General features: G+C 40.0%; 1 protein-coding gene across 28 annotated transcripts in view; it reads left to right on the forward strand.

Annotated features, from left to right (window-relative positions):
• Nucleotides 1–14,225, forward strand: part of LRCH3 (leucine rich repeats and calponin homology domain containing 3) — a 104,045-nt gene that overhangs the window by 28,372 nt on the left and 61,448 nt on the right. For all 28 annotated transcript variants that reach the window (XR_010155426.1, XR_010155428.1, XR_010155427.1 and 25 more), the window contains exons 2-5: nt 1,743–1,887; nt 4,014–4,140; nt 7,166–7,271; nt 14,055–14,191. Coding sequence is in view for 14 of the 28 variants with exons in the window: in XM_054682513.2 (XP_054538488.1) it covers nt 1,743–1,887; nt 4,014–4,140; nt 7,166–7,271; nt 14,055–14,191 (515 nt within the window). In the remaining 14 variants the exon portion in view is untranslated. The remainder of the gene's footprint in view (nt 1–1,742; nt 1,888–4,013; nt 4,141–7,165; nt 7,272–14,054; nt 14,192–14,225) is intronic.

Genomic DNA, 14,225 nt, shown 5'->3' on the forward strand with positions numbered 1-14,225 from the left:
TAATAATCACATCAGGGTAAATGAAGTATCCATTACCCCAAGCATTGATGCTTTGTGTTACAAACAATCCAATTATACTCTTTTAGTTATTTCAAAATGTACAATAAATGATCGTTGACTGTAGTCATTCCCAACAGTGACTTTATGATTAAAAAGAGAAAACAGTGGTAAGCAAATGAATCTCACGGTAATTAATTAAATCAAAATGGGTAATGATAGAGGGATGGTTTGTCATCATATTCCTTTGTCCTCTGCATTTTCTGAAAGTTTGCAGCTGATCCAGATGCTTAATCAGACTCAGGTTCTGTTCCTTTGGCAAGACCATAGGTAATGTTCCGTTCTTCTAAAGGGAGGCATATAATTTCTTTTCTTTTTTTTTTTTTTTGAGACGGAATCTCGCTCTCTTGCCCAGGCTGGAGTACAGTGGCTCCATCTCTGCTCACTGCAACCTCTGCCTCCCAGGTTCAAGCGATTCTCCTGCCTCAGCCTCCCGAGTAGCTGGGATTACAGGTGTGTGCCACCATGCCCTGCTAACTTTTGTATTTTTAGTAGAGATGGGGTTTCACCATGTTGGGCAGGCTGGTCTCAAACTCCTGACCTCAAGTGATCCACCCGCCTCAGCCTCCCAAAGTGCTGGGATTACACGCGTGAGCCACCGCGCCTGGCCTGAGGCATGTAATTTCTGATTATCTTTTGTAAAGATAACAGTCATTGATGTTCAATTCTAGATCCATTAATTCATAGGGCTTTCAAAATTGTGATATTCTATCATTCTTTTTTATTCATAACTAGAATACTTTTATAGAGAGAGATGCTCCCATCCATTGTTTACTCAGTGATACCTTTATATAGGGAAGGCAGGATAAATGTTTGATTTTTTTCTCTTTATTTCCTCAAATGTTTGATTTTTCCTTCAGTTGTATTAGTTCGTTTTCATGCTGCTGATAAAGACAGACGTGAAACTGGGAACAAAAGGAAGTTTAATGGAACTTAAAAGTTCCACATGGCTGGGAAGCCTCGGAATCATGGCGGGAGGCAAAAGGCACTTACTTACACGGCAGCGGCAGGAGAAAATGAGGCAGGAACAAAAGTGGAAACCCCTGATAAACCCGTAAGATCTCGTGAGACTTAGTCACTATCACGTGAATAACACGGAAAAACCGGCCTGCATGATTGAATTACCTCTCCACTGGGTGCCTCCCACAGCGTGCGGGAATTCTGGGGAATACAATTCACGTTGAGACTTGGATGGGGACACAGGCAAACCGTATCACCAGTTTACAAGATAGTGTATTAGTTCTCTGTCATCTTTTCTGAGTGTGTGTCATAAACTCATGTAGTTCAGTATATGTGATGAATTTCAGTCTACTGCAGTCATCTTTATCAAAGCTTAGATTGCCTCATCTTTGGCCATTGGGAACAAAGATGGTTCCTGAGTCTTTGTGACCTGACCTTGACCATCTTTGGTGAATAAAGGGACAGTGTTTTTTGTTTTGCTTTTCAAAAACCTCAGCATATTTTCTGTGCCTTTAGGAAGGTGGATTTTAGGGATCTATTTGTTTTAGGATATTTGGAACTGATTGATACGATCTTTGATATAATTTGTAAGCAGATATGCCTTAGAAGTTGTGTTACTTTTAAAGAATAATAGTTTTATTTTTTAGTTTATGTGGAAAATCAAAAGATTTCAATAAAATAAGTTCCAAGGACTGATTTTAAACCTAATTTAATTTTTCTTTTAGACCTGTCGCGAAATCGCCTTTCAGAAATTCCTATAGAAGCATGTCACTTTGTTTCTCTGGAAAATCTCAACTTGTACCAAAATTGTATTCGGTATATTCCAGAGGCAATTTTAAACCTACAAGCTCTAACATTCTTAAATATTAGGTAAGAATATTGTTTTCTTATTTTAAATTTTTGGTTTTATGTGATCTTTTCAATTTTCCCCTCTCTTTCCCTAAAATATTTACCTATATATATGCTATCTATTCATATCAGCAGTTTCTGTATGTGCTCTTGGATATATTAACAGTATTTCCTATGTCCCTCCAGTTTCTCTCTTTATCTTTGGCTTTGCAGTACAGATGCTCCCTGACTTACTACAGTGGGATTACATCCCAGTAAACCCATCTAAGTTGAAAATGCATTTCCCACATAATCCACCAAACATTATAGCCTAGCCTAGTCTACTTTAAACGTGCTCAAAACACTTATCTTAGGCTACAGTTGGGCAAAATCTTCTAACACAAGGCCTATTTTATAATAAAGTATTGAATAGCTGATACAATTTACTAGATAGTGTAGTAAAGTGTGGTTTCTACTGAATGTGTATTGCTTTCCCACCATCATAAAGCCAAAAAATTTTAAGTCAGCTGTTGTTAGTTGGGGATGCCTGTAATTAACAAACCTTACTGAGCCATTTGCCTGAGGAGCTTGCAGCAGTCTTGTAGCAGTGCTTCTCCAATTACATTTTCTAATTAGCTTCATTAAATAAGAATAATAGATCTGAAATTACTTTGTTTCTTGTGACCATGTATTTTTGCATATTAAGTTCCGAATGTATGAATGCATCTATTCAACTAGTCTACTCCACTTTCACATCTTAAAATAACTCTTGTTTTATTTCACTATAACAGTTGCAAATGTTCATTGAATATAATGTGCAAATGTGGAAAAATATAAAGGAAATTCATCAAAATGTATCTTAATTTTATAAGTGATCTTTTCCTTCTGTTTTTCCAGGCTTTTAGTCAAATTTTTAAATGAGTTTTCCTCTTATCATGAAACATTCTTTAAAACTATTTTTGTATGTAATTATTTTGTTGTACAGTTTATATACTGTTGAAAATAAATTTTCCTCTGGGATCTTAGTTTCTTCCAGTTTTTCACCATGATAAAAATAATATTAGTAGAGAATTTTGTATGTAAATGTTTACTTTTCTCTTTCCTTAAGATAGATGACTGGGAGTGGAATTGTTACTGGATTAAAAAGTGTGGCTTATGATCTCAGTAAAAGATCTTACAAATGGGGAGGGAATTGGTCCTAAGGAATAAGAGGTTAAATTTACATATGTAAAGATCTAATTTATTTTTATCTTGATAGATGTGGGTTGTTTTTTTTTTTCTTTTTCTTTTGAGACAGGGTTTTACTCTCGTTGCCCAGGCTGGAGTGCAATGGTGCGATCTTGGCTCACCACAACCTCCATCTCCCGGGTTCAAGCCATTCTCCTGCCTCAGCCTCCCGAGTAGCTGGGATTACAGGCACATGCCTCCACGCCCGGCTAATTTTGTATTTTTAGTAGAGACAGGGTTTCGTCATGTTGGCCAGGCTGGTCTTGAACCCCCGACCTCTGGTGATCCACCTGCCTTGGCCTCCCAGAGTGCTGGGATTACAGACGTGAGCCACTGCGCCCAGCCGATAGATGTGTTTTATTATTTTACTTTTAGTTCTGGTTTGCATGTTTTTGTATAAACAAAAATTCTTTACCTGTAACTTAGTTGGTGTGATCTATGAAATCACAACTTACTGCTTTTTTTCCATAGAGCTACATTTTCACCATTTATGTGCATTTGATTATAATATTGTAATGATGAGGGAAGTAGATTACAAGTTTTGTTTATAAATCTTCAGAAGTAAGGAGGATGATATTATCCACCTTTTAAAAAATCTTTTCCTACATAAATGTTACTTTAATAAAATAATACTATGTTTATGTAGTACCTCATTATTTACAAAGGAGTTTTATTCTGCAAGGGCCCTGTAAGATAGGTAGGGAGATACTAAGATCTTCAGTTTACAGATGAGAAATCTCTGTAAGATGCAGATTAAGTTCAACACTGTGCCTGTAACCATAAAGCTGACCACCAATAAAACGAAGGCTAGAACTCCAGTACCCTGTTTGTTTCTTGCAAGACTCATATTTGTTATTTTACTGAGTATAGCGTGAGAAAGAGAGAAAATTTTTCTTCAGTGGTGGACTCTGATTCTTCTCTCTTTCTACTTACCCATTTAGTCGGAACCAACTGTCAACATTGCCGGTACACTTGTGTAATTTGCCATTGAAAGTCTTAATTGCTAGTAATAACAAATTGGTGTCACTTCCAGAAGAAATTGGACACCTTAGACATTTGATGGAACTTGTAAGTTAATATTTTTGATTGTCCAACGTGTGTGTGTGTATGTATTGTGTGTGTGTGCGTGTGTGTGTGTGTGTGTATATATATATATATATATGAAACCTTGGAGAGAGATATGTATACAAAGTCATACCATAGTCTTTTATATGGCAAGGATTTATTATTGATATATGTTTTTGACTTATTTTCCAGTATTGGTAATGAATTGTATACTGAATTTTCCGTACTCAAGTGGTTGGCACACAGAATTAAGAACGGAAAGTACAAGCCTAATTGGCCCACACAGATGGGAAAAGGTCATTAGAATTAGGTTCTAACCAATATTAAATGATTTCTGTGTCATTAAATTTTTGAGATATGTTAATATAATTGAATTTTTCAAAATAAATTTGTTTGTATCATCAATATTCTGATTTTTGATTAGCTCCTGTAGGGGAATGGCACTACAAAGGTCAGGTTTATTTTTTGCCTTACATTATATCTTTAGACGCTATCTCCCACTCTATAAAGTAAAATATACTTCATTGCCATGTTTGTTTGTTTGTTTGTTTGTTTTGAGACAGAGTGTTGCTCTGTCGCCCAGGCTGGAGTGCAGTGGTGCAATCTCGGCTCACTGCAAGCTCTGTCTCCCAGGTTCACACCATTCTCCTGCCTCAGCCTCCTGAGTAGCTGGGACCACAGGCGCCCGCCACCATGCTTGGTTAATTTTTTTGTATTTTTAGTAGAGACAGGGTTTCACCGTGTTAGCCAGGATAGTCTTGATCTCCTGACCTTGTGATCCGCCCACCTCGGCCTCCCAAAGTGCTGGGATTACAGGCGTGAGCCACCGCGCCCGGCCCTGTTGCCCTGTATTTTCTAAGACACTTAATTGAACTCCTTCACCAAATCACTTCTTGAGTATTTACCTTCTGAGCATGGGAATAATAATTTTCTCATTTAATCACCATAATAATATTATGAATTGATTACTAAAATTATTTTCATTTTATAGCTGAGGAAGCTAGCACTCAAATAGGTTAAATAACTTGCCTAAGGTTATATAACAGAAATAGTATTTGAAACCAGACTACCTTAACTCTTTCTGAAGTGGTCAAATACAATTATGTCCATTAGGATTTAGGGATATGGTTTCGTGTAGGTTTATTAACAAAGATGGAAGATGGTTATCATAAATTAACACATATGTAATATAGTTGGATCACTTTTTCCAGGTAGATTATGAATATAAGAGGTTACATGGGAAAATCCACAAATATATTTAAACTAGAGTCTACATTCTAGACCACTATTTTTGGAGCCAGTTAGAACTAAGACATAAAGATCAGAATGTATGTTTATCAGCATCTCTTCAGAACTTGGGTTAAAAACATGAACTAGAAGTAAACTATAATTCAAATTCTTATTTTCAAATCATTTAAACATTTTGTTTCTACTTATTCAATCCTAAATACTTAAAAGATAGAGATGTGTTATAGAAGCTGCTTTTTGTTTTCTACAAAAATGGTTAATTGATATCTTCAGTCATATAAGGAACTTGTGGCAGAATAAGAATTAGTGTCCCAGCCAGGCGCGGTGGCTCACACTTGTAATCCTAGCACTTTGGGAGGCCGAGAGGGGCAGATCACCTGAGGTCAGGAGTTCGAGACCAGCCTGACCAACATGGTGAAACCCCATCTCTACTAAAAATACAAAAATCAGCTGGGCGTGGTGGCACGCACCTGTTATCCCAGCAACTTGGGAGGCTGAGGCAGGAGAATCGCTTGAACCCGGGAGGCAGAGGTTGCAGTGAGCCGAGATCACACCACTGCACTCCAGCCTGGGCAACAGTGAGATTCCGTCTGGAAAAAAAAAAAAGAATGAGTGTCCCTAAAGCTCTCCATTCCCATCTAATGGTCATTCAGCAACATCCTTGTTGGCTCGCTCTTTTTTTCCTCTTCATTAAGTGAAAGCAAACTGCTGTTTTCAACATACGTATTTTCTGAGAGATTATACATTGCTATTACCTTTTGGCTCAGACTCGATTTTTCTATGCTTTCAACTTTTTTTTTTTTTCTAGCTAGGATTTGAACCTATATCCTTTCAACTTCTTTTAGAACCATTTTAATGCCTAGAGCATTGGACTCAGAAGTCTAGCTTCTGGCCGGGCACGGTGGCTCATGCCTGTAATCGCAGCACTTTGGGAGGCTGAGGCAGGTGGATCACCTGAGGTCAGGAGTTCGAGACCAGCCTGGTCAACATGACGAAACCCCATCTCTACTAAAAATACAAAAATTAGCTGGGTGTGGTGGTGGGTGCCTGTAATCCCAGCTACTTGGGAGGCTGAGGCAGGAGAATTGCTGGAACCCGAGAGACGGAGGTTACAGTGAGCTGAGATTGTGCTATTGCACTCCAGCTCGGGTGACAACAGTGAGATTCCATCTCAAAAAAAAGAAAAAAAAAGTCTAGCTTCTGATTCTACTTCAATTATTGATTGGTAGGAAAAGTAAAAATAGTATTTTCTCTAAGGATACTTTAAGGAAATTAACGTTTGAGGCTTATTGAAAAATTTGGCAAGCAGTCTCTTTTTATTCTTTTTTCTTTTTTAAAAAAAGAAAATAGAGACAAGGCCTTACCATGTTGCCCACGCTGGTCTGAAACTCCTGGGCTCACGTGATCCACCCACCTCGGCTTCCCAGAGTGCTGGGATTACAGGCATGAGCCACCATACTCGGCAGCAAGCGGCCTTTTCTAAATAGTAAATGTATTATTTTCTTTTAGTCATATTGGAAGAATTTTAAGTGTTAATGTGGCAGCTTCCCTCTGTTCATATAATGATGGGTTTACAAATTATTTTGGCTGATCTCAGAATTATGGTATTCTGAATTTATTAATCTTCGAACCTGTAGGTAGTCTCTTTTCAGAACCATTGAATTAAGCTATTAAGTGAGATACGAGAAGGTCTCCCAAACATATCTAATTTTATAGACAGTGTAAAGCAGACAAGTTTGTAATGTTAGGACAATCTTTATTTTGTATCTTTTCAAAATAGGATGTGAGCTGCAATGAAATTCAAACTATACCTTCCCAAATTGGTAACCTGGAGGCCTTGAGAGACCTTAATGTAAGAAGAAATCACCTAGTACATTTGCCTGAAGGTAAGAAACTATGAAATAAGAAACCATGAAATAATTGTTTTATTATTATTATATTATTATTATTATTTTTTTTTTTTTTTTTTTGAGACGGAGTCTCGCTCTGTCGCCCAGGCTGGAGTGCAGTGGCGCGATCTTGGCTCACTGCAAGCTCCGCCTCCCGGGTTCATGCCATTCTCCTGCCTCAGCCTCCCGAGTAGCTGGGACTACAGGCGCCCGCTACCACGCCCGGCTAATTTTTTGTATTTTTAGTAGAGACGGGGTTTCACCGTGTTAGCCAGGATGGTCTCGATCTCCTGACCTCGTGATCCGCCCGCCTTGGCCTCCCAAAGTGCTGGGATTACAGGCGTGAGCCACCGCGCCCGGCCTGTTTTATTATTTTAAAGCTCTCTCAGACCAATCAAGACAAAAATGTATAAGGGTTACATCCAGGCTGGGCGCTGTGGCTCCTGCCTGTGATGCCAACACTTTGGGAGGCCGATGAGGGAGGATTGCTTGAACCCAGGAATTCGAGACCAGCCTGGGCAATATAGGGAGTCTGTCTCTACAAAAAATTAACAAATTAGCCCAGGGGGCTGGCGCACTCTTGTAGTCCCAGCTACTCAGGAAGCTGAGGTGGGAGGAGTCCCTGAGCCCAGGAGGCCAAGGCTGCGGTGAGCTGTGGTGGTGTCACTGCACTCTAGCCTGAGCACCAGAAAGAGACCCTCTTTAAAAAAACGGGGTGGGGAGAGAGAGAGAGAGTGTGTGTGTGTCTGTGTGTGTTTGTGTGTGTGTGAGAGAGTATGTGTGTGTTACCTCCAGTGTTTGAAATCTAATGGTTTATTTAATAGTGTTGTCTGTTCCATTGTGGATTTTAAAAGCCTCTTCAGTGAAAAGGTTTGATAACTCTTGACCTTTGATTTTGTTTTTAGATCTTGTCAACCGATGTAATTAATAACTCAGGGTAGGGTCCCTGGAAATTTCAGTAAGCATGACTGTTTGGGGGAAATGTAACATGTTTGGATAAGGGGATAGTGTAGTATAATGAAAAACATTTCTGCAGTTAGCACTCACTTAAAAATGGACTTTGACCTGAACTTAACCGGTCACTGGAGATGTTCAAACAGAGGCTAATGAACCATGTGGAGGTGATGTGTAGAGTGAATGATAAATGGGGTGAGAGACTGCACTAAGAGACGGGTTATTTACTTAGGCTGACTACAAGCTCTGATGTATGTATTTGATAAAAATGATTAAACATTAATGAAGTCTAGTTTATCAATCTTTCACAAATTAATGAAACAGAATATGCTAGAAAGGAAGATGAAAATGAGAGCTATTATTTTATGAGATCCAGAATATATATTTCTTCCTATATGTTTCTGCTCATCACCCAGCAGTAAGAGTCATCAGCTCATGGCAAGTCTTGTCTCAACCGTGCTCTCATTTACTTTCCCCTGCACTATTCTCTAGATTAATTTGAATCAAATACAGAAATATATTGGTAAACATTCCAGAAAAACAAGGAATCTTCTCAAGGTATTTTCATGACAGTGCTTTTCTGGGTTCTTTGACAAAATATGACTTACAGTGTACAATCAATATTTTGTTTGTGTTGAGACAGGGTCTCACTCCCATTACTCAGGCTAGAGTGCAGTGGCACGAACATGGCTCACTGCAGCCTCGACCTCTCAGGTTTAGGTGATCCTCTCACCTCAGCCTCCCAGGTAGCTTAGACTACAGGCACTTGCCACCATGCCACCTACTTTTTGTATTTTTAGTAGAGACAGGGTTTTGCCCTGTTGCTCAGGCTGGTCTCAAACTCCTGGGGTCAAGAGATCCACTTGCCTCAGCCTGTCAGAGTGCTGGGATTATAGGCGTGAGCCACTGCACCTGGCCACAATACATGTTGAATTAACTAATGATGTTTTCGCTTTCCCTGTGGAATTCAAATATTTATACCAATTTGATACAGCATAAAATTTAGTTCTAACATACTAGTGGAGCTTTGACATTTTGGATTCCAAGTAAATGTGTAAGAACGTGACCTTTTCAGTCCACTTTTATATACTTACTGCAACCAAAACCTCGCGTGTCTTTCCTCTCACTTGGCTTGTCCAGGAACCTTCACACTTTTTATCCTCAGGGCCTTCCTTATTTTCTCCTGGTTCTGTTTGCTACCAACTCAGGAATGTAAATGAAGGTTAGCAAAACCAAAATCATGACCTCTAGGACCTTATAACCCCAAATTTCTCCCTAGGGTTACCTCTGTACTCAGGACTCGCCTACTGTGGTTGGTTTTCAAAGACTTACGCCTATAATAATATTTAGTGTGAAATCAATTAATGAGAATATTAGGGTTTTAATCAAAATGAAAATTGAGCATTTCAGATGACAATGGAAGCTTAATAGTTTCATCAACTAATTTATTTCTGTATCTTATTTTGATTGTAGACTGCCGACAAAATGGTTTATCACACAAATAGTTTCAATTTTTTTTAACAGTTTATTTATAATCTCAGCACATACAGTTGAACTGAGTTGGCAAGTGAAGCTTTATTCCAACAGCTACATTCGTTCGTGTGGAAGTTTGTGTTACTTAATTGGTAATTTCTAACATTGCAATTTGGTACATGTCATATATCTTTTGTTATATTGCCATTTTGATTTAAAATTAATTTTTACCAAATAATATGTTACATCATTCAAAAAATATTAAAAAATATTAAGAATCTTTTTTTTTTTTTTCTTGAGACGGAGTCTCACTCTGTCACGCAGGCTGGAGTGCAGTGGTGCGCTCACTGCAAGCTCCACCTCCCGGGTTCATGCCATTCTCCTGCCTCAGCCTCCCGAGTAGCTGGCATTACAGGCACACACCACCACACCCAGCTAATTTTTGTATTTTTACTTCTTTTTTTTTTTTTTGAGATGGAGTCTCACACTGTCGCCCTGGCTGGAGTACAGTGGAGCGATCTTGGCTCACTGCAACCTCTGCCTCCCAGGTTCAAGGGATTCTCCTGCCTCAGCCTCCCAAGTAGCTGGGATTACAGGTGCCCGCCACCATGCCCAGTTAATTTTTTTTTTTTTTTTTGTATTTTTAGTAGAGACGGGGTTTCATTATGTTGGCCAGGCTGGTCTCAAACTCCTGACCTCATGATCCGCCTGCCTCAGCCTCCCAAAGTGCTAGGATTACAGGCGTGAGCCACCGTGCCTGGCTTTTTTTGTATTTTTAGTAGAGACTGGGTTTCACCATGTTGCCCAGGATGGTCTTGATCTCCTGACCTCGTGATCCGCCTGCCTCAGCCTCCCAAAATGCTGGGATTACAGTCGTGAGCCACCGTGCCCAGCCAAGAATCTTAAATAATGTCGTTCCCCTGCCTCAAACTTCCCTGCACACCAATTTCAATGGCCAAAAGTGTGTACCTTCATTAAACTCCTTTGACTCTTTTTTTTTGAGATAGGGTCTCACTCTGTTGCCCAGGCTGGAGTGCATGGCATGACCAGAGCTCACTGTAGCCTCGAACTCCGTGGGCTGAAGCCATCCTCTCATCTGCGCCTCCCAAGTAGCTGGGACTGCAGACATGCACCATCACACCCAGAAAATTTTGTATTGTTTTGTAGAGACAAGGGTCTCACCATGTTGCCCTGGCTGGTCTCCTGGACTCAATCCGCCCACCTCAGCCTCCCAAAGTGCTGAGATTACAGGCATGAGCCACAGTGCCCAGACTGCTGACATATTTCTAACTGATATGTTTTTATAGCTATTGCTGGTTTGGGCAACCTTGACACTTATGTCAGCTTCCTATTGTGATGACAGATGAGGATTTAGTTTCCTTACACTGTCACCATACCATGCCTTTACTGCTTTCCTCCCATCTTCCCAGTGTAGTTTTAGCACAACTTCTGATTAAATTGTTACTCAGTGTTCACATTACTGTAATTATGTAAACATTGTTCCCTGCCAATTCAAGTGATGTACTCTGATTTTATTTCCTTTCTTGTACATGTTTTTTTCTTTTTTTTCTTTTTTTTGAGACAGAGTCTTGCTCTGTCACCCAGGCTGGAGTGCAGTGGCATGATCTCGGCTCACTGCAGCCTCCGCCTCTCGGGTTCAAGCAATTCTCCTGCCTCAGCCTCCTGAGTAGCTGGAATTACAGGCGCCCGTCACCATGCCCAGCTAATTTTTGTATTTTTAGTAGAGATGGGGTTTCACCATGTTGGTCAGGCTGGTCTCAAACCCCTGACCTCGTGATCCACCCGCCTCGGCCTCCCAAAGTGCTGGGATTACAGGCCTGAGCCACCACGCCCGGCTTTTTTTTTTTTTTTTTTTCCTGGAGGTAATAGTTTCTTATCTTTTTATATGCTTATTTTTGTGTGTGTCTATGGCTAATTCCACCCTCTTTTTCCAGCAGGCTTTCTAGTCAGACCAGATTCTCTATCCCTTTTTTCCCTGCACTTCTGCCTCACTGAGCCCTTTTTTTCTCTTCTGATATGGACTGGCTGTTCTCTGGTATTGCTGCCCAGCTTTTTTTTTTGAGACAGTCTCACTCTGTCACCCAGGCTGGAGTACAGTGGCGCGATCTCGGCTCACGGTAACCTCTGCCTCCCCCTCCCGGGTTCAAGTGATTCTCTGCCTCAGCCTCCCAAGTAGCTGGGATTATAGGAGCCCGCCACCACGCCTGGCTAACTTTTGTATTTTTAGTAGAGATGGGGTTTTACCATCTTGGCCAGGCTGGTCTTGAACTTCTGACCTCACGATTCACCCGCCTTGGCCTCCCAAAGTGCTGGGATTATAGGCGTGAGCCACTGCGCCTGGCCTGCTGCCCAGCTTTCTTTCTTCTGTGTTAAATACTCTGAGTCCTAGACTCTGGATCTTCCTCAGTTACTCCCTGTTTTGCTGGAGGACATCTCCTAGTAGCTTCCCAGGAACACGTCATGGGAGAACATATTTTTGAGACTTCACTGGAAAATAAATGTCTTTATTCTATGTTCCCCCTTGATTGTTTGATTATAAATCCAGGTTGAAAACTATTTTCTTTCAAGCCTTTTAAGTGTTTTTTCACTTTCCGCTTTCAGTGTTTAAAATTGATGGTTGAAAATCTGATGCCATTCATTCTTAATCCCAGTCTTTTGTGACCAGCTTTTGCTCTCTGGAAGATTTTAAGATGGTCCCTGTTTATCTGCTGCTCTGAAATTTTATGTTAATGTGCCATAGTATGAGTTGTTTTAATTTAATGTGCTGGATACTTGGTGGGCCCCTTTCCAAACCACAGATCCATATCTTCCGTTTTGGGAAATTGTTTTATATCTTTTTTTTTTTTTTGATAGTTTTCTTTCTTCTGGTTTCTCTGTCCCCTTTTTGAATTATTTTGAATTGGATGTTATTAGACCTCTTTGTTGATCCTCTTTGATTTTTTTTTTTTTTTTGAGACAGACTCTTGCTCTGTCGCCCAGGCTGGAGTGCAGTGGCGCAATCTCGGCTCACTGCAAGCTCCGCCTCCCGGGTTCACGCCATTCTCCTGTCTCAGCCTCCCGAGTAGCTGGGACTACAGGCGCCCACCACCACGCCCAGCTAATTTTTTGTATTTTTAGTAGAGACGGGGTTTCACCGTGTTAGCCAGGATGGTCTCGATCTCCTGACCTCATGATCCACCCGCCTCGGCCTCCCAAAGTATTGGGATTACAGGCTTGAGCCATCGCGCCCAGCTGATTTTTCTTATATTTTTTATTATTCATTTCTGTGTCATTTTGTGTTACCTTATGGTAAAATAGTTCCAACCATTCTTATGAATTTTTAATTGCTACCATTATATTTTTTCATTTCTACAAACTCATTCTGTGATTTTTAAAAAATATTCCTTTTATGTTTCAGTGATTAAAGACCTTCTCTTTCTGAAACTAAAGATAGTCTAGCTTTTCAAAATTTTCTTCTGCTTTCTATAAAATACCTGTTTCTTCTGAGTTCCTTTTTTTGGTTAGTTAGTTGGTTTTGATGTTGGAGATGTCTAAATGTCTGTGGATCATATACTATCTTTATATGGCTGATTAGAAGTTCTCAGTATACTGGGCAGAAATTGTATAATGGTAATTAAACAACAAGCTGTGTATTTTATTAGAAGAAATTCTGTATCATTATATAAAGGCCTTTTATATGGGACTGTGAAGTTTATCCAGAGAAAGAAGCTCCATTTCTTCTTCGTTATTGTGTATATTCTTAAGTACAGCCATTCCTGGGATGAAGTAGGATAGGGTGGGGTGGGAAGGTGCTGAGGTCTTAATGTTAAGTGTGTAGACTTTGACTTAACTCCTCCATTTTCAGCTGGCAACTCCTTCTGACTTTTGTCATCCTATTGTGCCTGGGATCCCTTAGTTCAGAGCATTTTTGATTCAATTTCACTAGAAAATAACTTGCTGATTCCTGGGAACATTGGAGAAGGATAGTGCCCCAGCTGTGTTAGTGGGGGCTGTTGACCCAGGCATTTAACTGTTCTTTATGTAGAGTGTTATCTAATCCTTTTGTTATCCTCACCTTTTTGTGGTATCAGGGCCTCCAGCTTCTGAGACTTTCTGTAGTTCTGAGCGGGTCAAAGCTGCTTTTTTTTAGTAATCCTGTCTATAGGCAACTGGATCTCATTTTTACCACTTTGCTACCACTTTTCTCATTTTTACCACTTTGCTACCAGTTAATCACTAAAAGAGAATGGGAGTAAATATCTGTGTTAAAATCACATTTAACTAGAAGCTTTGTAAAAATTCTCTAGTTGTAAAACATCATTAATTGTTCATTTCCATTTTACCTTCTTGCAGAGCTGGCGGAGTTGCCTTTGATACGGTTAGACTTCTCATGCAATAAAATTACCACAATCCCTGTTTGTTATCGGAACCTCAGGCACCTACAGACGATCACCCTAGATAACAATCCACTACAATCACCTCCTGCACAGGTAAACCATAGTGGAAGCATCAGGTAAACCATGG

The sequence above is a fragment of the Pan troglodytes genome, chromosome 2 (genome assembly GCF_028858775.2).
Source record: "Pan troglodytes isolate AG18354 chromosome 2, NHGRI_mPanTro3-v2.0_pri, whole genome shotgun sequence".
Lineage (NCBI taxonomy): Eukaryota > Metazoa > Chordata > Mammalia > Primates > Hominidae > Pan > Pan troglodytes.